This window comes from Zeus faber (assembly GCF_960531495.2).
Source record: "Zeus faber genome assembly, chromosome: 7".
NCBI classification, from domain to species: domain Eukaryota; kingdom Metazoa; phylum Chordata; class Actinopteri; order Zeiformes; family Zeidae; genus Zeus; species Zeus faber.
Genome location: NC_137203.1, coordinates 30,856,029 through 30,881,006, shown reverse-complemented (window position 1 = coordinate 30,881,006; position 24,978 = coordinate 30,856,029). Strand labels below are relative to the sequence as shown.

Genomic DNA, 24,978 nt, shown 5'->3' with positions numbered 1-24,978 from the left:
TAGAAAGATTTATAGAATAAACAATAAAACAAATGATATAAAAATAGTCGATCATACAAGAACACATAAAAAATATGTACAGAATGAATTATTGGTAATGGTCTATAGGGTATAAATCACTTTTTTTAAGTGTATTTACGACCTCTCATCCGCAGAAAAAAACCTACAGCTGTTTTATCAGGGCACTTGGTTATGACAAGTACTTTTACTTGAAATACTGTATTTAAAAGCAAGCACTTATATCTTTACTTACTTCATGAAAGGTCGATGAGCACTTATTAATAATAATAATATTGTTAATCACCTTACAACGGGAGACATCCAACAGAAAACGTGAAACCTTCTCAAATCCCTCCTTTTTACTTCAACTTTAAAAACGTCATGTAATGCAAAAGGGACGCAAGACCCGTCGACGACTCATCCGTTCTCCCTCGCCTGTCGAGGTGACCCCGGGGAGCAGCAAGCAGGAGCCGGGGCGCCGAGCGGCTCCCTCCCCCGCGGAGCCCCTCGTCCGTCGCCGAGCCCCCAGGGAAACACTGGTTCCCCAGGGAAACACTGGTTCCCAGGGAAACACTGGTTCCCCAGGGAAACACTGGTTCCCAGGGAAACACTGGTCCCCCAGGGAAACACTGGGTCCCCAGGGAAACACTGGTTCCCCAGGGAAACACTGGTTCCCAGGGAAACACTGGTTCCCAGGGAAACACTGGTTCCCAGGGAAACACTGGTCCCCAGGGAAACACTGGTCCCCAGGGAAACACTGGTTCCCAGGGAAACACTGATCCCCAGGGAAACACTGGTTCCCAGGGAAACACTGGTTCCCCAGGGAAACACTGGTTTCCCAGGGAAACACTGGTCCCCCAGGGAAACACTGGTTCCCCAGGGAAACACTGGTTCCCAGGGAAACACTGGTCCCCCAGGGAAACACTGGGTCCCCAGGGAAACACTGGTCCCCCAGGGAAACACTGGTTCCCCAGGGAAACACTGGTTCCCAGGGAAACACTGGTTCCCAGGGAAACACTGGTTCGGCGCTCGTTCTCCGAGGGAGCAGCATCGAGGCATTTCATTGGCTGATCGCTTGACCAATGAAATCGACTCTTGTTCCGACGTTACTCCACGTGAGACGCCGCAGCCGAACAGGATGGTAGGAGCCCAGCGAGCCGCACATTTAAACACTGTATCTAACTATTCATATCTGTGTATTTCATTTGATTTTTTTTTTCCCCCATTACTATAAATGTTTGAAGTCGCGCTCGCCGAGTGCACACGCTGACCGGTTTCGATGCTCTGACTTTGCCCCTAACTACTCCCAAGTCTATGCCGCTTAGGAGGAAAAGACGGTAGAAAAAAGAGGGAGAGACGCTGACACGCGTGTGTTTCCCGATGTGATGATACAGCTTCGCCGTGAAGTGAGACTGAGGCGGGAGTACCTCTACAGGAAGGCCCAGGAAGACCGACTGAGAACCATTGAGGAGAAAAAACTAAAGCTAAAGTCTGCTCTTGATGGTAGGACCAAGCTTTCAAACTATATTCTGTATTAGGGTCCTGACCCACAGGACCCTGTTGTTGTTGTTGCTCCGTTTATTAAACTTCTCGTTCTTCTTCTTTAGCCTTTCTGAGTCGCCTTTTTTTTTTTTTAATTGAATCCCACTAATACCATTGTAATGATGAAATCCTTGGCCCTCCTCACAGAAAACCGTCTACTTCCTACCGAGGTCCGCAGAGAAGCTTTGCAGCTACAGAAACTTCTTGAGTTTGACGATGAAGGCGGAGAAGGCTAGTGTCTTCATTTCTTCCTTTTCTTTCTTATTTTAATGTGACGCCCGGAAAATATCCATTGCAACTCTTATCTAACCGGTGTTGTAATCCAGCCGTTTTGTGTTCTGTAATGACAACTTCTCTGTGCAGGTGTGGGCACTCATATGGACGATGAGTACAAATGGGCCGGAGTGGAGGATCCCAAAGTCATGATCACTACATCACGAGACCCCAGCTCCCGGCTTAAAATGTTTGCCAAGGTCAGTCACTTGAACATATGGGATTGTTACTGTAGCAGCATATTAACTTAGAGCTGGTAAAGCTGGAAAAGGGGGGAGTTTGGACCCAAAGTATTTTACATTGGTGATGCAGACTACAGGGTGCTTGGTATTACATCAGTTTTCTGTTAGAACTAAACTTTTAACTATTGACCCAGTAGAGCTCACAGATCTCCAACTACGCAGTCAAAAGTACAACCAGCCAGGAAGACAGCTCTGCTACAAAGTCTAAAAAGGCTGACTTTATGATATACTGTTGGTGAAAAAAAGCCAAATCAAATTTGGCAGTTAATATTTTCTGTCGGTTTGAGGACACCATAGCTGAGGGGGATGGGATGGGTGAGAGCACTGGTGTAGTTGTAGTTCCAATGGCCTCCTTAAGCACTCAATTAATTTTTTTTAGGATCTTCGCCCACATTGTTATTGCTCCGTTTATTCTTTTTCTTCTTCTTCAGCCAGTTTGAATCAGCTTTTTGGGAGCCTTAAGATACTGCACACATCAGTCCTGGTGAGGTATTTTATATTCTATGGGTCCTGTGCATAGGTGTGGCAAAATGGCCCCTAGCGCCTAGGGAGATTAAAAAAAATAAATCAAACCTACTTACTTTTTTCTACGAAGACTCATAAAATTAGGTACATATATGTAACATCATGACACTTAAAAATATATATATATTGGTGCCATGACTGAAACCCACCAGGAGGTTCGCCATATTAAATGAAAGGTGGCATTTTAGTCACTTTTTGGTCATTTTTATGCTTCGTACTTTTGCGAACGCCTCCTAGGCGATATAACGGATTGACTTTAAACTTGCATCCCACCAACACTTGCACGTCGAGGGCCCATTCATCGCTGCTTGCAGTTAATTACTGATTGTTCCTTAAGGATATCTAATGAGACATTAGATAATATATCAAACATGATGCACGGAGATGATATTTGGAGACTAATGCTGGTAGGAAGTTTGTAATCACTTATCTCCTTGAATTGCAAATAGGCTGGGTGTTAGTACTCAATACCCTTTTATTTTATTTTTTTTTAAAGGTATCGACCAAATTACAAGTAGTATTGAAACTTCTTCAGTCAAACGGTACCTGCATTCAATCCTTTTTGTACCCAGATGTAGAAAGAAATTACCATTTGTATGGTTTTGCTTGCAGCCAATCACCCCAAGAGTTTTTCGATTTAATGCAACGTGTGATTGGCTCACTACCACAGCAGCAGCTACAACACTATGTGTATGACAAATAATCTGTGTAAACAGTCTGTGGTGGTGAAGTCGAGCATGGTGTATTTGAGGGAGGTGGCAGTTTAGCATGCCGAGAAGCCTCCTAAACTTTCAAAAGTATGGCTATACTAAACACATGTGGAGTGGTGGCATGGTTTGCGCAACTTAATGCTTCCATTCACATGATTGGTATAGTAGAGAACCAAAAAAAAGGTATCGAATTAAGTACTCTATTGGTATCGCTTTAAGGGTATTGGGAGGGTATTAAACAATACCCTGTAGGGCTGAACGATTAATCAAATTCAAACTGACATCGCAATGTAATGGAAAGCAATTTAAGAATCGCAAAGGCTGTGATTATTTAAAATGTGTGTACAGTGCATCCGCAAAGTATTCACACCCCTTCACTTTCCCCACATTTTATGTTACAGCCTTATTCCAAAATTGATTAAATTCATTTTCCCCCCTCATCAATCTACACACAATACCCCATAATGGCAAAGCAAAAAAGTTTTTTTTTTTTTTTTTTTTTTTTTTTTTTTTTTGCTGCTGTAGAATTTTTTTGTACCGTATTTCCCGGACTATAAGGCTCACTTAAAAGCCTTTAATTTTCTCAAAAAACAACAGTGCGCCGGAGCGCCTTATATATGGATTAATTCTGGTTGTGCTTACTGACCTCGAGGCGATTTTGTGTGGTACACGGTGCTCTGTCAACATGTTTTAGTACAACTTTGGTAAACTACAAAGCCGCACCGCTTGCAGCATTACGGCTACCATGGTCAGGAGGGTCGCGGAGTAATGCATACTGTGCTTCACCATAATATTACAGTGTGTATAAGGACCCCAAAATGGCACATGTCAAGAGACACGCTTACGACGCGGACTTCAAACTCAAGGCTATGGGAATAGAGCAGCTGCGAGAGAATTCAACATTAATGAATCAATGGTACGGAAGTGGAGGAAGCAAGAAGATGACCTGCGGCAAGTAAAGAAGACCACACAGAGTATCTGAGGGAACAAAGGGAGATGGCCACAGAGGACAAAATTGAACAGTGGGTTATTGAACAGAGAGCAGCAGGTAGAAGATTCTCTACAGTCTCTATTCGACTGAAGGCAACAGCGTAAGCACGGGACATGAATATCAAAGACTCTCGAGGCGTTCCTTCTTGGTGCTTTCGTTTTATGAAAAGACGTTATCTCTCCATCCGTACACAAACTACCATCTCGCAGCAACTGCCAAAAGATTACGAAGAAATGCTGGCCACTTTCCGCGCATACTGCAAAAACAAGATCACTGAAAAGAAGATCCAGCCAGAGCACATCACCAATATGGACGAGGTTCCCCTCACCTTTGATATCCCCGTGAACCGCACTTTGGAGAAAACAGGGTCCAGAACGGTGTCTATACGCACCACAGGGAACGAGAAGTCATCCTTCACTGTAGTTCTCGGTTGCCAGGCTAATGGCCAGAAACTTCCACCCATGGTAATTTTCAAGAGGAAGACTTTGCCAAAAGAAAAGTTTCCAGCCAGCGTCATCATCAAAGCTAACCCGAAGGGCTGGATGGACGAGGAAAAGATGAGTGAGTGGCTGAGAGAAATTTACGTCAAGAGACCGGATGGCTTTTTCCCCAAATCTCCGTCCCTATTGATCTGCGACTCCGTGTGCGCCCATCTCACCGATGCTGTCAAAAACCAAGTGAAGCAAACTAATTCGGAGCTTGCCATCATTCCGAGTGGATTAACTAAAGAACTCCAGCCTCTAGATATTGGTGTCAACAGGGGGTCCAAAGTTAAACTGCGAGCTACGTGGGAGCAGTGGATGACAGAAGGCGAACACACAATCACCAAGACAGGGAGACAGCGCTGTGGCGACTTACGCTACTATCTGCCAATGGATCGTGGATGCCTGGGCTAAGTTATCAGTCTCAACTGTGGTCCGAGCTTTCACGAAGGCCGGAATCATCACTGAACTGCCAGGTAACAGCAACAACACTGACTCGGATAATGACGAGGGGGATCCGGGCATGCTGGATGCCGTAATCGCCCAATTGTTAAACTCGGACACTGAAGATAAAGAATTTGAGGGATTTGTGGACGAGGAATGAACTGAAAAAGTGAGTGTTGTATTTTACGTGTTTATAACTGAACAATTTTGAGTTATTGTGAATACGCAAACGTTTGATTTAGCGGTATCGGACTTTTTTTGTTTTTTTATGTGTTACAACTGAACAAAGTTGGGAGTTATTGTGAACACGTTTCATAAAGTTTGACTGACTTATCTGACCGTTTTGTTTGCTCTATGTGCCTTATAGTCCGGTGCGCTTTATATATGAAAAAAGATTGAAAATAGTGCGCCCTATAGGAACGGAAAATACGGTACCCTTCCCCAGATCTGTGCCTCGATACAATCCTGTCTCAGAGCTCTACAGACAATTCGTTTGACTTCATAGCTTGGTTTCTGCTCTGACATGCACTGTCAACAGTGGGATCTTATAGAGAGGTGTGTGGCTTTCCAAATCATGTCCAATCAATTGAATTTACTACTGGTGGACGCCAATCAAGTTGTAGAAACATCGGTCATGTGTACATGCGATATTTCAGTTTTTTTTTTTTATACATTTGCAAAAATTTCTAAACCTTTTTCGCTTTGTCATTATAGGGCATTATTGTGTGTAGATTGATGAGGGAAAAAATAGGAATTTATACCGTGTTCCAAATTATTATGCAAATGATATTTATCTGATTTTCCCATATAGTCAATGCAAATGACAGTCAGTATAATTTTTAAGTCATCAACTGTTAGGGTATAATTCAAATGTTATTGAACAAACCTCCCAATGATAACAGTTTTTTTTTTTTTTATAAAAAAAACTCAAAATGCACTGTTCCAAATTAATATGAACAACAGTTTCAAAACATTTTATAGGTTGTAAAGAACTGAAAATGGTCATTTGTTGAATTTGCAGCATTAAGGTCATATTTACCGAAATTAAAAGCTATTTCAATCAAAAACATCAGGCCAAGTTACATGATATCACCTTCACAATTCAGGCCAAGTTACATGATATCACCTTCACAATTCTTGCATCCATTGAACTTGTAAGTTTTTGGAGAGTTTCTGCTTGAATTTCTTTGCAGGATGTCAGAATAGCCTCCCAGAGCTGCTGTTTTGATGCAAACTGCCTCCCACCCTCAGATCTTTTGTTGAGGATGCTCCAAAGGTTCTCAATAGGGTTGAGGTCAGGGGAGGATGGGGGCCACACCATGAGTTTCTCTCCTTTTACGCCCATAGCAGCCAATGACACAGAGGTATTCTTTGCAGCATGAGATGGTGCATTGTCATGCATGAAGATGATTTTTCTACGGAAGGCACGCTTCTTCTTTTTGTACCATGGAAGAAAGTGGTTGGCCAGAAACTCTATATACTTTGCTGAGGTCATCTTCACAGCTTCAGGGACCCTAAAGGGGCCTCCCAGCTCTCTCCCCTTGATTCCGGCCCAAAACATGACTCCGCCACCTCCTTGCTGATGTCGCAGCCTTGTTGGGACATGGTGGCCATCCACCAACCATTCTCTACTCCATCCATCTGGACCATCCAGGGTTGCACAGCACTCGTCAGTAAACAAGACTGTTTGAAAATGAGTCTTCATGTATTTCTGGGCCCACTGCAACCGTTTCTGCTTGTGAGCATTGGTTAGGGGTGGCCCAATAGAAGATTTATGCACAACTGAAAGCCTCTGGAGGATCCTACACCTTGAGGTTGGCCGGACTCCAGAGGCACCAGCAGCTTCAAATACCTGCTTGCTGCTTTGTAATGGCATTTTAGCAGCTGCTCTCTTCATCCCATGAATTTGTCTGGCAGAAACCTTCCTCATTATGCCTTTATCTGCACGAACCCGTCTGTGCTCTGAATCAGCCACAAATCTTTTTGCAGTACAATGATCACACTTAAGTTTTCATGAAATATCTAATGTTTTCATACTTTGTCCAAGGCATTGCACTATGATGATTTTCGGCAGCAGAGAGATCCTTTTTCTTTTTCATATTGCTTGAAACCTGTGGCCTGCTTAATAATGTGGAACGGCCTTCTTAAGTAGTTTTCCTTTAATTGGGCTCACCTGGCAAACTAATTATCACAGGTGTCTGAGATTGATTTCAGTGATCCAAAGAGCCCCGAGAGAAATAATTCCATCCATGAGTTTAATCGAAAAACAAAAGATTTAATGTTTAGGACACTTTAATCGTGTGTGTGTGTGTGTGTGTGTGTGTGTGTGTGTGTGTGTGTGTGTGTGTGTGTGTGTGTGTGTGTGTGTGTGTGTGTGTGTGTGTGTGTGTGTGTGTGTGTGTGTGTGTGTGTGTGTGTGTGTGTGTGTCCCCTCCACAATTGAACCCAGTAATACTCAACTTGTGGCTCGCGAGCCTCATGTGCGTCTTTTATGACTTGTTATGGCTCTTTAAAGTGTTAAAATTTGAATAGAATATATCCGTAAATTGAGACATTGTCTGCAGTATTCAAAACTGAATTTTCCATTACACATCAACCAATTATGGCTTTGAGAGAAAAACGCATCTGTAGAGATGTGTTTCCTAGTAGTGATCAATGATCTGTTAACTGAGTGATAAATTGCTGATCTTGTTTCCACTGCCAATTTTCTTGTTTATTATTCTTAATTATATTATTAGTGTCTAAGTAATAACCTGGATCTGCGTGGTACCACCGTGTCCAAATCCCCCATCAGCTTCCATGCTACAAGCACCACCACAGCCTCCATCCAATTAATAAATAGAAAACAACTTTTATATCAATCCAGTTTTTATTCAAGCCATTTAACTTAATTTGAGTGCGATATTCCAGACAACACGGCATCAACCGCAGCGCAAAAATCTGGCAGGCACAGCAGACATGCGCAACAGAGTAGGCTCGTTGATTGCGTGATTGCCAGACCACCGAGCCATATACATTTGTACATAATTTGTCTATAATGTTTGTGGTTGCAATGGTAATAAATACATGGTAGTAATAATAAATTACAATTGTTGCATACCTCATGTTTTTCATTCCTTAAGATATTACTAGTATCCTTATTTTAAAATGCATAATGGTTTGATGGAGGAAAGGGACGTTTCAGAAATTTGGCTCTTTCGAAAATAATTTTTGTTAATGTGGCTCCTGAGCTGGGAAAGGTTCAGTTCCACTGCTGTAGATTGATTTATTGCTTTAGTGAATAATACAAAAGATAAGGTACTTAAAAAAATATATATATATATATATATATATATATATATATATATATATATATATATATATATATATATATAAACAAAGCATACTAGATTGTAATCACAATATTGGTCCTACATTGGCCCTGTGACGGCCACTAATTCAACCTTTCCCGCCACAGGAAATAAAGCTTATATTCCCTGGAGCCCAGCGTATGAACAGGGGAAACCATGAGATAGGCTCCCTGGTGAAGGCGTCCAGAGCTAATAACGTCACAGACCTTGTCATCGTCCATGAGACCAGAGGACAGCCAGGTAAAACTGTTTTTATTTTACTATGACCAGTGGTTGTCAAACTTTTGTCACCCCCCCACCCCCTTTTTTTTAAACGCCCTAATATACTTGCTTCTAATTACACAAACGCAAGTGTGTACGCAAGATGGCTGCCCCATGTATTCTGTGTTCCTATGGATTGTGGCTGTGCACGTCCTCAGAAATGAACGCTACCTGTCCGCAAGATGCAATTCAACACATGACTAGTGGGGCTGTATATCAGGCTGGGGCAGACAGGTCGGCGACAGACTCTGAATGAACTACAACAATGGTTTTAAGGAGAAACTTGTATTGCTTGTCTGCAATTACTCGCATTTATAGCGATAAATATTCTTGCAAGAATAGCCTGCGTGTGGTCGCTTTCATTTTACCAGTCGCTGTGGAACCAGTGAAAACAAACAGGTGCTGAGACCGTTATGTACGAGCATGGAGGGAGATGCTGGAAATGTCATCTAATTTGATCACTAAAAAGTCTTGATTAAGGAGTCAAACTAAATATAATATAAACATGTTAACTTTTTTAAATTTTTTAAGATTGTTTCTTTTTGAATGTAATTATTTTTGAGCATGTGCCTTTTTTTCCTTTATAGTTTAACTTTTACTTTACTTACTAAGAAGGTCTTGGGTTGATTGTAATTCTACACTGAACAATATGCTATGTAACTCTGCCAACTCTTTGCTACCTAGCCTCCAGTTGCAAATAACCCTACAATGTAGTTATAAGCTGTACCCAACAATCTCCTGGTGTCAATAAGATGTGATGCAGCTACTGAATTTGAATTGACTGCAGATGGACTGATGGTGTGCCACCTTCCATTTGGACCCACGGCTTATTTCACGCTTTACAATGTGGTGATGAGACATGATGTTCCTGACATAGGCACCATGTCTGAAGCCTACCCCCACCTCATATTTCACAACTTCAGCTCGCGTCTTGGGAAGAGGGTGAGTGACTGGATCGCTCCCTCTCTGTCTTCTGGGTCTGTTCCACTTAGTTGGTTTTGCACGCTGCTCACACCTCTTTACATTTCTTCTTGTGCAGGTGTCCAATATCCTCAAGCATCTGTTCCCTGTTCCTAAAGAGGACAGCAGGCGTGTCGTCACATTTGCCAACCAAGAAGATTTCATCTCTTTCAGGTCAGTATGACAAAACTCTTGGAGACTCAATGTAATGTCCATTATTTCCAGTGAATATATTATCCCTATCATCTTAAATTATGTTTGTTTTTTTTGTTTTTTTTTGTAGACATCACACCTATAAGAAAACTGACCACAAGAACATTGAGCTTTCAGAAGTAGGACCAAGGTTTGAAATGAAACGTGAGTATGACTAATGTGTTATAAGAATAAATAGATGCTATGAGGTGTACTTGAATGCTGTGATATAACACCGTGATGGTGATTTTCATGTTTCTGCAATATTTCCAACGAACACATGTTTAATGTGTACAATTTTCATTCATTATTGGAAAATTATAGCTTACTCATCTTAGTGTCTTTATATACTGTTAAACTGTGCACTAGGGATGCAACGGTGAGGAATTATTCCCATCGGTCAATTAACTCATGACCACACCAGTGTTACCAGTAATGTATATGTATGTGACGAATAAACCTCTTGAATCTTGAACACCAGACCTTTTACATCTGGGGGCGTGAAGTGTCGGGCGCTAATTACGGATGAAGGGCGACAGGTCCTGATCTAGACCTGCTCTAAGGTCTTAGAGAGCCTTCCTTCTCTCCTCCCGTGATAAGTGAAATGTGACTGCTACACACAAGGAAGCAGCCACTTTGACTTTTGTAGCGTCTAAGTATTGATAAACGGCTTATTATTTTACAAATTTGACTTTTTTTTTTGAACGTGGGCACTGATACGCGAAAATTAACTAAATGGGGTTGTGTGTGTGTGTGTGTGTGTGTGTGTGTGTGTGTGTGTGTGTGTGTGTGTGTGTGTGTGTGTGTGTGTGTGTGTGTGTGTGTGTGTGTGTGTGTGTGTGTGTGTGTGTGTGTGTGGAGTCGGTGGGCAACTACAGGTACTCCTCACTTAACGACAGTTCCGTTCCTAGGACCAGGTCGTTAAGCTAATTGGTCGATAAGCTAGGATCCGTGTTATTTCACGGTAAGGGGGTGTGACAATGGCGAACGCTAGTGTAGTGAATATTGACAGACTGTCAAAACGAGACTGGGGATGAGATGTGTATATATATTGTATATAGTGAAGGGTGATGCACGATGAGATACTTGACGCTGAGGCGCCGCGTGCCCACCGTGGTGTTGTACACGGCGTACGATACCGACTGGTAGAAGAGCTGGTCATAAGTCCGAACGGTCTTTAAACAGGTAGGTCGTTAAGTGAGGAGAACCTGTAATGTAGTCGGTGTATGGCGTAAACCGCTTAACACCGATAACCACCATGTCCTCTAAAATGAGCACACTACATTTGACAATTTAAAATTTCTGTACTCTTATTGCGATGAGTCACCGATTCGTTTTAATTTCCTATTGCATGGAATGTAAAACTATCTCCAGGTCATGCAAATACTAAATTAGAAACATTACATGTTGTAGAGATATTGTTATAGGCAATCCACCATAGTCCAGGGGAACACCAAAATGCTAGTATGCATACTTGCCAACCTGCACGCATTTTGTGTACCAACCACACAATTATCAGTTTAAACACGCAGGTACGAAATGCCAGCTGAAACTATGCAAAAAAAGAAATAAAAGAAATTGTAATTTAATTACAGAAAACAATCAGTACAAAACAATGACCGGTGCCCGGCCGATCAGTTTCGGATATATCAGAGTCTGTGCCAGTCAAATTTACAGGCTCGATACTGTGCTCATGTACTTTTGCTCTGAAACCTCCTAAATGCTCCGATACTCAAACTCACCAAACGTAATTGCGTAGTTGATGCTCAAAAAAGAGAGCGAGAGAAAATGTTGGCTGCTGGGAGGTTCCTCAAGGTAAATGAAGATTGGATAAATTATTTATCTATCGCCTGACAATATTCCAAAATTGGGCAGACTACCTATCTATCATTGTTACTACAGCGGAGCGTCTTATCTGGCTGCTCGTAGTGCACGTCACAAGCTCTGCTTGTGATGAAAGGTTTGACGGTTTTAAGACTCGGTTCTTGACAAGTCACTCAGTAAAAAGAGGCATTTGTTTGATTCAGTTGGGTTAATGTACGGTGATCGAAGGAGGACTTCCAGTGACCGAGTGAGAAGAGTCTGCCATTTGTGATTATTTATTTATTAAAAGAAATTGTTTTAAAATGGCAATACCATATAAATATAATAAAGGTATATTTGCACTTAAAAAGTGAGGCTCATTTGAAGTTTGAACTGGACACTTCCATGTTAGTTATATGTTGTGTCCTACTAAATCTCAGTGAGTTACAGGTTGAATGATACTGAAACTTGGTGACAGTCCCATATTCTATTTTATTGGAACTCAGTGACCGTTCCATTTTGTATTTTATTGAAGCTCAGGGACAGTTTCATGTTCTGTTATTGTTCAATAGTGAATTATGAACAGCAATATTGTGGTAACTGAAAATTGCAGTGGTAGTACATATGTGCAGCTGTCTTATCACGTGAGTATGATCAGATCACGTTATGTATTTGTCATTGACATAGAGATATTCCCAATGAGACCAAATGATAAGAACATTTATTTCTCTGACCACAGATATAAAGTCCAAAATGATTGGAGGACAATGTAAAAGATGTTTAGTCAATGTTTTATTATGAACATACAATTCAATGAAAATCAGAATTGGCAGGTCAGACTAAAAAAAAATATATCCGGAATCGGTCGAGAAAATTGCAATCGGGCATCTCTAGTTCGGAAACATGTTCATTAACTCAACAAGGTGATGCATTTCAAGGGGTGTGTGTGTGTGTGTGTGTGTGTGTGTGTGTGTGTGTGTGTGTGTGTGTGTGTGTGTGTGTGTGTGTGTGTGTGTGTGTGTGTGAATAGTTAGCCGTAGTAGCACGCATAAGATATAAGCCTTGTTACAAGACAGCTATGGTGTGAATAACTGATGGAGTAATTTAGCTGCAGTAACTTAAACACCATGGAGACTCCCTATTACACTATTGTGGTACTCAAAATATTTCCCAAGGTTGTAGTATGTGATGTCCACGCTAACAGCAACTCTCCTGGATTGATTTTTCACATATTGTGGACAAAATACAAAACAATCACTAAGAAGAAGACAATTCTTTCAGAAAGCTGTCGTTCAATGATACAGTAAAGGGAACTTTTGTTACACTTTTCAACATTCATTTTCACGGTTTACTATTGATGCTGAGAGAAGTGGGCGGGTATTCACAAATTCTGGGTGGCCAGCCCCCTAATGGCTGCAGTACGGAAAACACTGTTCTTAAATTGTTATTTTTTGTTTTGTTTTTTTCAGTGTACATGATCAAGCTTGGGACTTTGGAGAATGAAAACACAGCAGATGTTGAATGGCGCCACCATGCATACACAAACACTGCCAAGAAAAGGAGGTTTCTCAGTGTTGAATAGGATCCACCTCTATAATCTACCAACTCTGAATGGCCTCAACTCAAACAGATATAAAATTGCATTTTAGACAGTGTTATGTTAAAGTGTTGCAGTGATCTCTGGTGAACAAAACTATAGATCCCATTTGGTGTCTTAACTGAATTTGCTGAGCTATGTGTAGAGTCACTTTCTATTGTAACTGAAGTTGTCTTATGTAATAAAAAAAAGGAAATGGAAATTTGATGTATTTGTTGAACTTTAACCTCAATTTTGTGAATATATTATCTGTTTTATTCTCAAGCACACTAACTAGTATTTTATGTCGTAGATGTAGTGCAAGTAGTGAAACTAAAGAACTGCCGTTTGTCATTATTTCTTTTTAACTTGTATGATTATAACATTCTGGCCTCTGTAACGTTGTGCCTTTAAATGACAGCACTATTTATTTATAACTCCCGCCCTCCTTACGCATGCGTCACTCTGGCTGGCCAATGAGAGGGAGTGGGCCTTTAAAACCTGTCCAATCACGGACTCGCATCTCCTGAGGTTTTCCGCTTTCCCAGAAAGTCTGACAGATCCGATTTTCAGATTGAGAGAATTCAAGATGGCCGCTCCAGGTAAGAGTTTTTAACCTACAGCCACAAACTGGATAAAAAGATAGTTTGGCGATGCGGAAACGCGTCCGAGTGGCACGGGCCTCGTCGCAGTGCCTTCAGTCAGCGAGTCGTTATTTGTAAACGCGGGGCGGACGTCAAAACAAACTTTACAAAGCTGACGCGTTGGTCACTAGCATTAGCATGGAGCTTTAGCTAGCCGAGTTAGCCGATAATCCCTGAGCTGGTCACAAGTCAAGCAGCGTCTCAGACGTCTGGCTGGAATGTGAGCGCTGGACCGACGGCTTTGAGGATCACACCCCACCAAACGGCGCTTCAAGGAATTCACTCGCCCTGTGAAGCTCTGCGTGGCAGCAGAGGCAAACATGGCCCTCCATAATATTTGGAAATAAATTAGTTTTTTGTTTGTTTTTTTTTGTAATTATTGGGATTATATTGCAAAACAGTCTAATCCCAAAAAGAGTCCTTTACTTCCATGCTTGAGTGGTATCTGCCTTGTAATATCCCGGGTGGAATAAAAAAATTGCCTTCGAAGCTTTTTTTTTTTTTTTTTTTTTTTTTTTTTTTGGTTCTTAATTTGTTTCTTGAGTTGTCAAGGTGTTGATCGCCGGCATTTTATTTATTTTGGAAATGGGCGGTAATTCTTCCTTGAGTTGTTGTTGTTTTTAGTTTTTTTTTTTTTTTTTTTTTTTTTTTTTTTTTTTTTAAATCATTCAATGTTGTAGTAATTTCTGTCAGCTGTATCTGCAACCCTGTTTTAGTGCGACGCCCCAGGTCTTTCCTTTGTGAATTCTTATAATCGTATTTTAATGTGATACACCTATTGTCTAGCATCAAATAGAGCATGATATGGTTCGGCCCATATACATGGGTCAATACTGCAGGAAACCTCAGTTACTGTCACCTTGAAAGGGTTGGCTGTATTACATTTTTATTTTACTTTTTTATTTTGCTTTAGTAAATGCCATGCATTACTGCAGATCAGCAAATGATTTGTTATGACAAAACAATTATCTTTCCATTCCACATCAAAATTAAGTGGATCGTGATCCCATTTTTTCAGCTCTGTTCTTGCTAGTGAATGCATCTATCAGTCTTTATCAGTTTGGTGCACGTGCAAATCAATTTTCATCATGCACAGGTGTTCATCACGCTACACTGAAACGCTGTGTGGTTGCAGGTCCTGAGTAAAGGGTGAACGACTCCCAGATCCCAAGTGCATGAAGCTCCCCTGAGGTTGAAGTGTCTCAGCGCGGACTCCCCAGCTCCTCCTGCCACCTGTCATGTCCTCCACCTCCTCCTCCTGCTCCTCTTCAGGAGAGACCAGCCCCGAGGACGTTCCCCGAGGCGGGGGAACCATCCGAGTCTACCTCCCCAACAAACAGAGGACAGTGGTAAGATGTTTGTCTTTTTGCCGATAAATTAATAGCAGCTTTGAGCTATTAAATGTGGCCGTAGTGTCCCTAGGTTAATAAGGAGCATCATAAAAACCCATATGGCCCCTAATGAAAGAGTTAATGTTTTTCCAGCACTCCTTTTTGTAAGTGTAATTACTCTCAACAAATTTGTGATATTTCACAGCCTGGCAGTGAGTAAGTAGTGCACAGTTGGTGTTATCTCTCCCAGATGGCGCCTCCGTCAATCTCTATATATGATGGTTTGAGGGTTTTTGCTCAGTAAATCCTGTTCAGATATCCTGTCAGATTTGCATGTCAAAATGTAGCTTTTGACTGTTGTCAAATGATCTTTGATGATGAAGCTACCCCTGTTGCTGCAACAAAACGTGTGTCAAAGATTGCTCTCAGTATCTCACTGACAGCTGTTTAGTAGTCTAACCAAAAGGAAAGATTATGGTTGAAACATTTTGATAAGCGTCAAAGATTATATATCAGGGTGCCTTGATATTGTCGCCCCTTTAAGATGAAGTACATATTACTTTGTTTGTACCTCCATGTGGCAATCATTATGTGTGTGGCCATTGAATGTCACCTGAAAGTCACACTTGTTTAAACATTGTTTCACGTTCCCAGGTGAATGTCCGCCCAGGACAGACTGTGTACGACAGTCTAGATAAGGCTCTAAAAGTGAGAGGCCTGAGCCAGGATTGCTGTGCTGTTTTTCGCCTCCTGGAAGGGTAAGATTGCAGCATTGCTTACTGAATGTTCATCAGATCCATATTGGGAGGTCAGGCGTCATTCGACGTGGTCTCTATGGAAATTAGGCAGGACGTGGCAAGCAGGTGTTGAGTCATGACAGTAATGGTGGAAGTCCACGGGACGCGTTGGCGCAGCCTCCGGGCGCGGCACAGCATGGCGTGCCGTAAGTGCACGCTTCCTATTAAACCCATGTTGATGCACTACTTTGTTGTGTGTGTGTGTGTGTGTGAGAATATACTTTTCTTTTTTTTTTTTTTTTTCCTTTTCCATAGAACTACATAAAAATGTTTCTGTAAAGAGTGTAATCAATTTAAATGTGTTTTATATGAGCCTAGATTGTAGTAGAGACCCAGAGCTGCTGTCAGATTTGCATATTGATCAAGACCCGTTTTCAATACAAAGAACACGCTGTGTCTGTGTGTAAGACGGAGGGGGGAGAGAGGAGACGGGGATTCAAGTTCATTGGCGAGTAGTTATAATGGGCATAAGTTCAACTGTTTTGAGGGGAGGTCTCCAGGATAATGTGGAAGGAGAGGAGATCACTGGGTGGGAGTGGAAGGAGAGCAAGTGTGTCTGAAGAGAAATCTTTAATAAAAAGGGTCACAGCCATTCCATAAAACCAGCTTTGGCCATACACAGTGGTTCCTTCTGCGTTCTCCATTGTGTCTGTCTGGTCGACCCCACCGCGCATCACAGTATTATTAAACAGTGTTATAAAAAATGTAATCGCTGCTGTTTCCAATATTCCTCCTCCCTACGACAACATTGACGCGTCTGAGACTCTTCACGATCTAGCTGGTGGAAAACCGCGCTGTGCCAACGTGCCGGTGGACTTCTACTGTTACTTGTCAATTCTGTGGGTTGTGATCCTCGCAAAGTATTCCTGAATTAGATTCTCAAGTGTACTTGTTATGGAAGCAAAGCCTTGTCTTGCCGAGCCTTTCGGAGATCCTTTTCCCCTTTTTAAATTTTAATGTGGAATTCCAAATGACTACTAGATTCAAGAGGTTATTTGTCAGATACTTACGGTCATACATATATGCAGTGAAATGTCATGACAACCGGTGATTACGCACAATAAGCTCTATAAGCTCAAAAAATACTTCTGGTTGTAATTGCTTTTTACGTAGCAGCAGTGTTTCTCACGCCACAGTCTTCTTTTTGTGTTATAACCAGCCGCAAAAGACTGACGGAATGGAACACAAACATAACTCCCCTGGTAGGAGAGGAGCTGCTCGTGGAAGTCTTGGACGACGTCCCTCTCACCATGCACAACTTTGTAAGTGACTGCTAATTTTTGCCTTCTATTGTATTGCTTTCTAATCACGGGCAAAGACTGTGAACCCTCAAAATGTGAGCCTTTGGGTTTAGGTTGTTCTAACCCCCACAAATTTTCAAGGGAACCTATTATGGAAAAACTCACTTTTTCATTGCCTGTGCACATACATTTGGATCTCTCATGGGCCTACTAACACACAAACTGTGAAATAAGACAGCCCAGTCAGGGTTTTTCTTTTTTTGTTTACTAATTGAATGAAACAAAATCTGGGCCCCGCAGTCGGGTCCTCTACAAGCTTGAATAACAGCAACGAAAGTCGGAACATTAGGATTATAAGAGGGAGTATAGATTCTAATAAGATTCAGCAACTGCATTTCTTATTTCTTGCCTCATTTGTTTAGAAACAGATTTTGGTGGACTGATAAGGTGAAATCAGTGAAAGTGAACAGACAAAATACAATGGAACCTGGAAGTCATGCTCAAACCCCTTTGGCCAATCGAACTCAAACTCGTGCTCAAACCCCATTGGCTCAAAAAACTAGGGGCCTCAGGAGGGAGGTGCAACCTCCTGAAACGGCCCATCGAGAACAGGATAGGGTTTAGTGGCATATTACAATGCATAATCTGAGCGGTAGTTTCGGCAAAAAAAATGTTCAAAAACATGTTTTCAAGCCCTCCAGAGACCTCTTAACTTGTTGAAAATGAGCATAATAGGTTCCCTTTAAAGTAGCAGACTGATAATCCACTTTAAAAAGAGTAAATATTATTGAATAACAGCTGTAATTTAATGCAGTTGTGGTTTCATAGACAGTGTCTTGTCTCTTGTCTGTCTTGTCTAATGCCGATGCTTAAGAAATACATGCCCCTGCTGCTTTTATCCGCCCAGGTACGGAAAACCTTCTTCAAGCTGGCCTACTGTGACTTCTGCCACAAGTTCCTCTTTAACGGCTTTAGATGTCAGACATGTGGCTACAAATTTCATGAGCACTGCAGCAGCAAGGTCCCCACTGTGTGCGTGGACATGGACACTGTGACCAAACGGTAAGTTCCGGATGCAAAGTCTGGAGCCCAAGCCTTTCATTTAACTCAAATCCTCTCGTTTCTGTCACATCTCCAGAGCTGTACGTCTACCTTTGGGAATGGTGCTGGCAAGGTCAATCGCTTGGGATTACAAAACCATGCCCATTTAAAAACTGACCCAAATATTTACCCTCAAGCAAAAATAATTCTCACCACTATTTCAGCCTGACATGAAGTAGGAACACAATTTAGATGGACTCATAACTGTAGCCAGTTAACTGCAGGAGTTGTATTATCATAAAAATCACCATAAGGCTACAACTCTTTCCATTAAAAAGTCTGCTTAACTAACTTTATGGAAATGAATGACAATGGGCCAATGTGGCCCAAACTGTGTTCATTAGATGTGAACCGCATGCAGCCATGTCTCCACCAAACCAACTTACATGGCTTGTTTTCAGTCAAAACAACTTAATGGCACTACGCTTGGCACCATGTTCCGCTGGTGGGGGTTCCGCCCTGGTCTCTCACGTCATGCCCTTGTCATGATCACTTGTGTATTGTGTTCTCATATGTGCTGTGTCCAGGTGTGTGCCCAATCCCGGTACAGATGAGTACCCACAGATATCCATACTATTGCCAGATAATTCCATATCGCAGGGCGACCTAGCCTTAACCCCAGAGCCTGCTGGGTAAGAATACCACACACACAGCAAGTGTGATTTATACACTGCAAAAGAAAATCCAAGGGGGGGGTGAATGCTATCAAAATCTTGATGATGTTCTCTGAATTTGCTCAAAGCTAGTTTAATGATCTTATGTTTTATTTTCAATAATTTCGGGCACGTTAACATTTATTTTTATTTTTTTGCTACAGTCTATGTATAAGCCATCGTAGTCTTAGTCTTCGTTTCCGATCTGGCCGATACGCTGCTGATATTGTCTGCACTTTGTTTAGGATGGGGCTCTTGTCTCCGACCTCCGCCTTCCCCTTCCCCATGCCAGGCGGAGAAGGTCAGTCCTTACAGAGGCACCGCTCCACCTCCACCCCCAACGTTCACATGGTCAGCACCGTGGGCCCCGCTGGGGCCAGCATTATCGAGGTCAGTCAGATCCCTCTGGAGTCCTGGGCCTTTTTTTGGAGTTTTGCTACACTATGCTATACTAAATAAACTGTCTTGCCCGTAATGCATGGATGCATTTTGTTCATTACAAACTCAAAAGTGTCATTTGTCATTTTGTCAGCCAAAAATTCAAGAACAATTCTAACTAGTGAATCTATCAACAACCTCAGACTCTCCACTTTTGTGAGTTTTTTTCAAATTGTCTTTGTCACCAAATGATGGATGAACTTATAGCTCTGTAACCTTTTCTTATTTTTTAAGTTACTACTTGTGTTTTTTGCTACACTATTTTCCATTCAAAAAAATTTGGCGTTCATTTCATATGACACATTACGGTTCTGCCTACCTGACATAAATGTCGTGTCGTATCGTTCGAGAACTTGAGAATCCCACCATTTTCACTAGTTTGATCCCCTTGTTTCCAGGTGCGAAAAGCAGGAGAAGTTATTAAAGAAGACATAATACGTACCTTTTGTTATTGCCGGTGATAATTGTGACAAAGAGTTGAACACAAAGATTTATTGTGGTATGTTCCATGTAAAAAGGAGTTCTCCTTTTTTGTGTTTTTTCTTTCTTCAGGAAGCACTAAAACTCAACAGCACAACAGGTATAATATAATTTCTTCACTTGCGTCTTGAGTTAAAAAAAAAAAAAAAAATACTGCCTTTTTTTGATTCAACATTTTTCTTGACCGTGGTGTTTTCCTTCCAGGTCCCGAGCCTTCGCCAAAGCTCTCAACAAGTCCACCTTCGTCTATGGGATCCCCTGGGAGGAGACCGCCAAAGTCCCCCTCAGAACACAAGGAGCGCAAGCCCTCCTCGTCCGACGACAAGAAGAAAGTGGTAGGTGTCTGCGGGGCCGGTGGGGAATCCAGCTTGTGACTTTTTCATCGACCCACCGGTGTGTTTCACAAGCAGCATTTCAAAGCGGTGGCGTGTATTTTATTTATTTATTTATTTATTTACCCCCCTCCCCAGCACCGTGGTGGCTACCGGGATTCCAGCTACTACTGGGAGGTGCACTGGCGAGAGGTCACAATCCAGAAGAGGATCGGTGCTGGCTCTTTTGGGACAGTCTTCAGGGGGAAGTGGCATGGTGATGTGGCTGTCAAGATTCTCAAAGTCACCGAGCCCACGCCCGAGCAGCTGCAGGCATTCAAAAATGAAATGCAGGTCTTGCGGTGAGGCGCAAGCCATCTTTCTCCTGCACAGGGTCTGGAAACGGCAACGGAAAATTCTATGCTTGGGCATATTTACGATTAGTCAATCGGTGATGGACTCAATCGATCGCAATTTACACTGACAGATTATTTATTTTATTTTTTTATCCGCCAGGAAAAATCCGAGCATTGAAATGGTGTAAGTGCACTTTACCGTATTCTGAAACTGGAGTGGAGGGAGAGAGAAGCCCTCTTATTATCATCTCATAGAGAAAGATTTATATTTATTGTATTTCATTTCTTTCTTGTATGCAAAATGAAAAACATCAACCTGAATGAGAATCGGAGCAGAGTTTTGGTTTGTTTCGTTTTTCCCCACTCCAGGCAGCGGTGCATGTGCTTTTTTATTTTAGATCTAATTATTTCCATTTGCTTGCCACATTACATTACATTCTATGCGCACGCGCGCAATTCCAATTGGCCGATTGCCCAAGCCTAGTCCATATGCAATTTAGCATAATTTATTTTTCAACCCTGTCCTTGTAGGAAGACCCGCCACGTCAACATCCTGCTGTTCATGGGCTACATGACTAAGCCCAACTTTGCCATCATCACACAGTGGTGCGAGGGCAGCAGCCTGTACCGCCATCTGCATGTCAGCGAGACCAAGTTCGGCACGATGCACCGCATCGACGTGGCCAGACAGACGGCGCAGGGCATGGAGTAAGTTACTATTAGACCACAAGTTTTGCAATTACACTGGTGCTTCTCTTTTAAGACTTGTTCTACAGGAAACATTATCTGAAAAGTTCATATTGATTGTTTTTTTTCTTTTACCTTAATTGAAAAAATTAATCCAGGACTTTTGACAGTCACGGTTATGTATATATATATTTCAGTTAATATTGGATTTTAAGGTTTATCAATTATTTTGATGCAGGATAAGACATTGGTATGCTATTCTAATAAAATACCCAAACACTGCTGCATCCCATTATGACTTTGCCCAGCCCTTACTCCAGGAGGCTTCAACTTGGTTGTTTAATAAGAATACAAAACTCCTTTTGTAAACACTTGATGACAGTCTTGTTTTTGTTTGTTTCCATTTCAGTTATCTCCACGCAAAGAACATCATCCATCGAGATCTAAAATCAAACAGTATCCTTTTATTTTCTCTAGTCATTGATTTTTAAGAACTGAAGACACAAAGCCAAAACTCAACTCAATCACTTAATGTGGTATGGTATCTGGTTTTGTTTTTAGAACACATTATCGCTATGCCTTCTGTGCATTGCTACACCAACTTGTTCTACCGGTGTCTGAATATTCATCGCAAGCTCCACTTTGCCGTGCTTCCTGAGCCCAAGCATTAGACATCTTTCTTCACGAGGGTTGGACCGTGAAGATCGGCGATTTTGGCCTCGCCACAGTCAAATCTCGATGGAGCGGTTCCCAGCAGGTGGAGCAGCCCAGCGGGTCCATCCTCTGGATGGTAAGGCCAAATATTGATTATTAATTAATCGATGAATTGGAAATGGCATACAAGCCAGAAGTATTTCCAGGCTGGAAGTAGAAGTCATTGGGCCTCCCTCAATGGTTTTGTTGCATGCTTCAGGTGTACCAGCTGATGAATGTCAAGACACATGTTCCTAAACTGGATGCCTGTTTTTTCGTTAATACGTTTATAATCAGTATTGTATGACGTCTGCAAATGTAGCTTACTGAAGCATTTGGTTGTTTTGGTTTGGAATTCTCTCTATATGCGAGACATTGTAAATGGAAGCCATGTCAGTGTGACTCCCCACTGCGTGTTTCCAAACATGTACATTTTGTATCGTACCAAGGAACAAGTTTTGAAAGAAAGAAAAAAAAAAAGAAAAAAAAAATAAAATAAAATGAATTGCACATTACAAGTTGATGCAGCTTCCTTAATGTTGATGGCTCAGACTAACCAAAAGACTCTTCACCCAAATAACATGAAATTACGTTTTTTTCGTGTTTTTTTTTTTTTTTCTTTTTTTTTTTTCGAGATCATATCACATGAGACGAATCAATTGGGTACAATGTTTTAATAGCTAAATTATTTTGAGATGATTCTGTGGATGCTTCAAACAGGTGGCTGTATATTAATCTTGCATTCATCTGTGGCTCTCCCCTTTAGGCTCCCGAGGTGATCCGGATGCAGGACACCAACCCTTACACATTCCAGTCTGATGTCTACGGCTACGGCGTGGTGCTGTTTGAGCTGATGTCAGGGACCCTGCCTTATTCAAACATCAACAACCGAGACCAGGTGACCTTTCTGGCCTTGCCTTGGATCCAATTGCAATGCACGCTTCGCGTCCACAGGGGGCGCCTGCATTCTGGTGGACAGGCCGTGGGGTAAACCTGTGGGAGCTCCATCTTTCCTATAAGGCACAGCAAAGACGGGAAGTCTGGTACAACATTAAGCAAAGTACACCATTGTCGTGGGTCATAGCTTCCAGTTCCATGGATCTCAATGTGACAAACCACAGTTTATAAATCAGAAGTTATCCGCATATAGGCTTAGACCAGGAGATCTTTGGCTATTTGTATCTTTAACATTTAAAAACAAAAAAATGTCCTCCTTTTTTTCAGGCTGTTAACCCTTTTCTTTTTTTAATGCTTATGGTCTGTACTAGAGTGCACCATACTCACCAAAAGAAATTCCCCCATATTTAAATGTCGGGTGACCCATTCTGAATCTGATCAATATCATCTGAAATTCCCCTTGATTATCAGTATATCAGTATAACAATATATAGTAAAATATTTGTTCTATTCATTTATTATTTTGTCAACCGGGTCGTGAGGGTGGTTTGGCCCTCATCTTTAATGTGTTGTTCTTATTTATTTGTTATTATTATTTTTTTTATTGTATTCCCCAGATCATCTTCATGGTGGGACGTGGTTACTTGTCGCCAGACCTCAGCAAGCTGTACAGCACCACGCCCAAGTCCATGAAGAGGCTCATCATAGACTGTCTGAAGTTCAAGCGTGATGAGAGGCCCCTATTTCCACAGGTGACCCCCTCCAAGCAAAAATTCAATACTATATCAGAGAGGATGTCTCTGACAGTCTTATGTCATACAGACCTCAGTGTAACTATCCAAGTTCATTATAAGTAATGGGTGGGTTCTCTGCATCAGACTCTAAGTCAGTGTTTGCAGAGAAAGTCAATAAATATCTGGATCTCTAAGTCCCTCATTTTATTTGAAGGTATATATTTCATATATGTTGACAATTTTGAATGAAATGATTTCAACATATTTTGCATAACATGATCAAAACCACTTGGAACATCCCACTGGTGTTTCATATAAGTGCCTTCTCTTCTTTCAGATTCTTGTAGCCATCGAGCAGGTCCAGGACCTGTTGCCAAAAATCGAGCGGAGTGCTTCGGAGCCCTCGCTGCACCGGGCTGTCCATGCCGAGGACCTCAACCCTCTGCTTTTCCACACCACCAGGCTTGTGCCTCTCTGAGTCCCACGTCACACCGAAACCATCACCTCCACCCACCCACACCCACACCACCACCAGGCCCGGAGACTTTGGCAAAAGGACACACACACACACACACACACACACACACACACACACACACACACACCAATCCAGTCCCAGTTCCACTCTGCCAACCACCACTGCACACACTTACTCACACTTAAAACTTCACGTCTTAGTTGTTTTTTGTTTTGTTTTTTTCCCCCCACATTGTACTGAGTCTTGAAGCAAATGGAAGTAAGAAGCGTCCAATTGAGGCACGGCTGCTGTCACCTCCTTTCAAGGGACTCTCACTCATTTCAAGACGATTACCAAAGCAAGATTGCATCCATAGTATTTTATTCTTTTCCCCCCAGTTAAATTGTTTTGTTTCTTCCCACACATGACATCTTCAGACTGAATATGAGGATACATTTACATACCTACATTCCTGCGCAAAACAAGTTCATGGCAGTGACCCCAGCTGACCTATCAGGACGGCATCGTGTCCATGCCTCTTGTCTGCGCGCAGAGCTCACACATTCCGACAGGCGCCTGGCAAACGCAATTCCAAAGGTGTTTCTGCAAATTCCTTTTAAACAGGTGTTTTTGTTTTTTTGTTTTACTTTTTTTGCATTGAGAATTATTTTCTTCATGAATGTCATTGTTTGCTTCAGACCAGCTTCGGTAGTGATGAGAATTTTTTTCTTTTTTTTCTTTTTTTTTATCGCAATCGCTGCTTCTGTTGTTTTTGTTATTAGTTACTGTCATTTTACCATAAGAATT

At 41.8% G+C, this 24,978-nt stretch overlaps 2 protein-coding genes across 2 annotated transcripts; both read left to right on the top strand.

Moving 5' to 3' along the window:
* Window positions 1-1,014: 1,014 nt before the first annotated feature.
* On the top strand, window positions 1,015-13,518 carry imp4 (IMP U3 small nucleolar ribonucleoprotein 4). The gene is made up of 9 exons (XM_080003720.1): window positions 1,015-1,141; window positions 1,395-1,503; window positions 1,690-1,773; window positions 1,906-2,015; window positions 8,667-8,799; window positions 9,608-9,762; window positions 9,860-9,954; window positions 10,064-10,137; window positions 13,245-13,518. The coding sequence occupies exons 1-9, from the start codon at window positions 1,139-1,141 to the stop codon at window positions 13,355-13,357; spliced, it is 876 nt and encodes a 291-aa protein (XP_079859846.1). The 5' UTR covers window positions 1,015-1,138; the 3' UTR covers window positions 13,358-13,518.
* A 1,715-nt stretch (window positions 13,519-15,233) lies between these two features.
* Window positions 15,234-24,192, top strand: araf (A-Raf proto-oncogene, serine/threonine kinase; the record flags this gene model as incomplete). Its single annotated transcript, XM_080003215.1, has 15 exons — window positions 15,234-15,344; window positions 15,981-16,084; window positions 17,283-17,385; window positions 18,272-18,426; window positions 18,993-19,097; window positions 19,364-19,508; window positions 20,109-20,136; window positions 20,241-20,371; window positions 20,507-20,709; window positions 21,235-21,411; window positions 21,800-21,846; window positions 22,062-22,180; window positions 22,850-22,981; window positions 23,598-23,732; window positions 24,052-24,192. The coding sequence occupies 15 exons, from the start codon at window positions 15,234-15,236 to the stop codon at window positions 24,190-24,192; spliced, it is 1,836 nt and encodes a 611-aa protein (XP_079859341.1).
* Between the last annotated feature and the right edge of the window lie 786 nt (window positions 24,193-24,978).

Excerpts from the sequence above, each read along its gene's own strand:
- imp4 (XM_080003720.1), top strand. Across the intron at positions 8,800-9,607 it reads TGAGACCAGAGGACAGCCAG|ATGGACTGATGGTGTGCCAC; the intron begins GTAAAACTGTTT and ends AATTGACTGCAG. Across the intron at positions 9,955-10,063 it reads GAAGATTTCATCTCTTTCAG|ACATCACACCTATAAGAAAA; the intron begins GTCAGTATGACA and ends TTTTTTTTGTAG.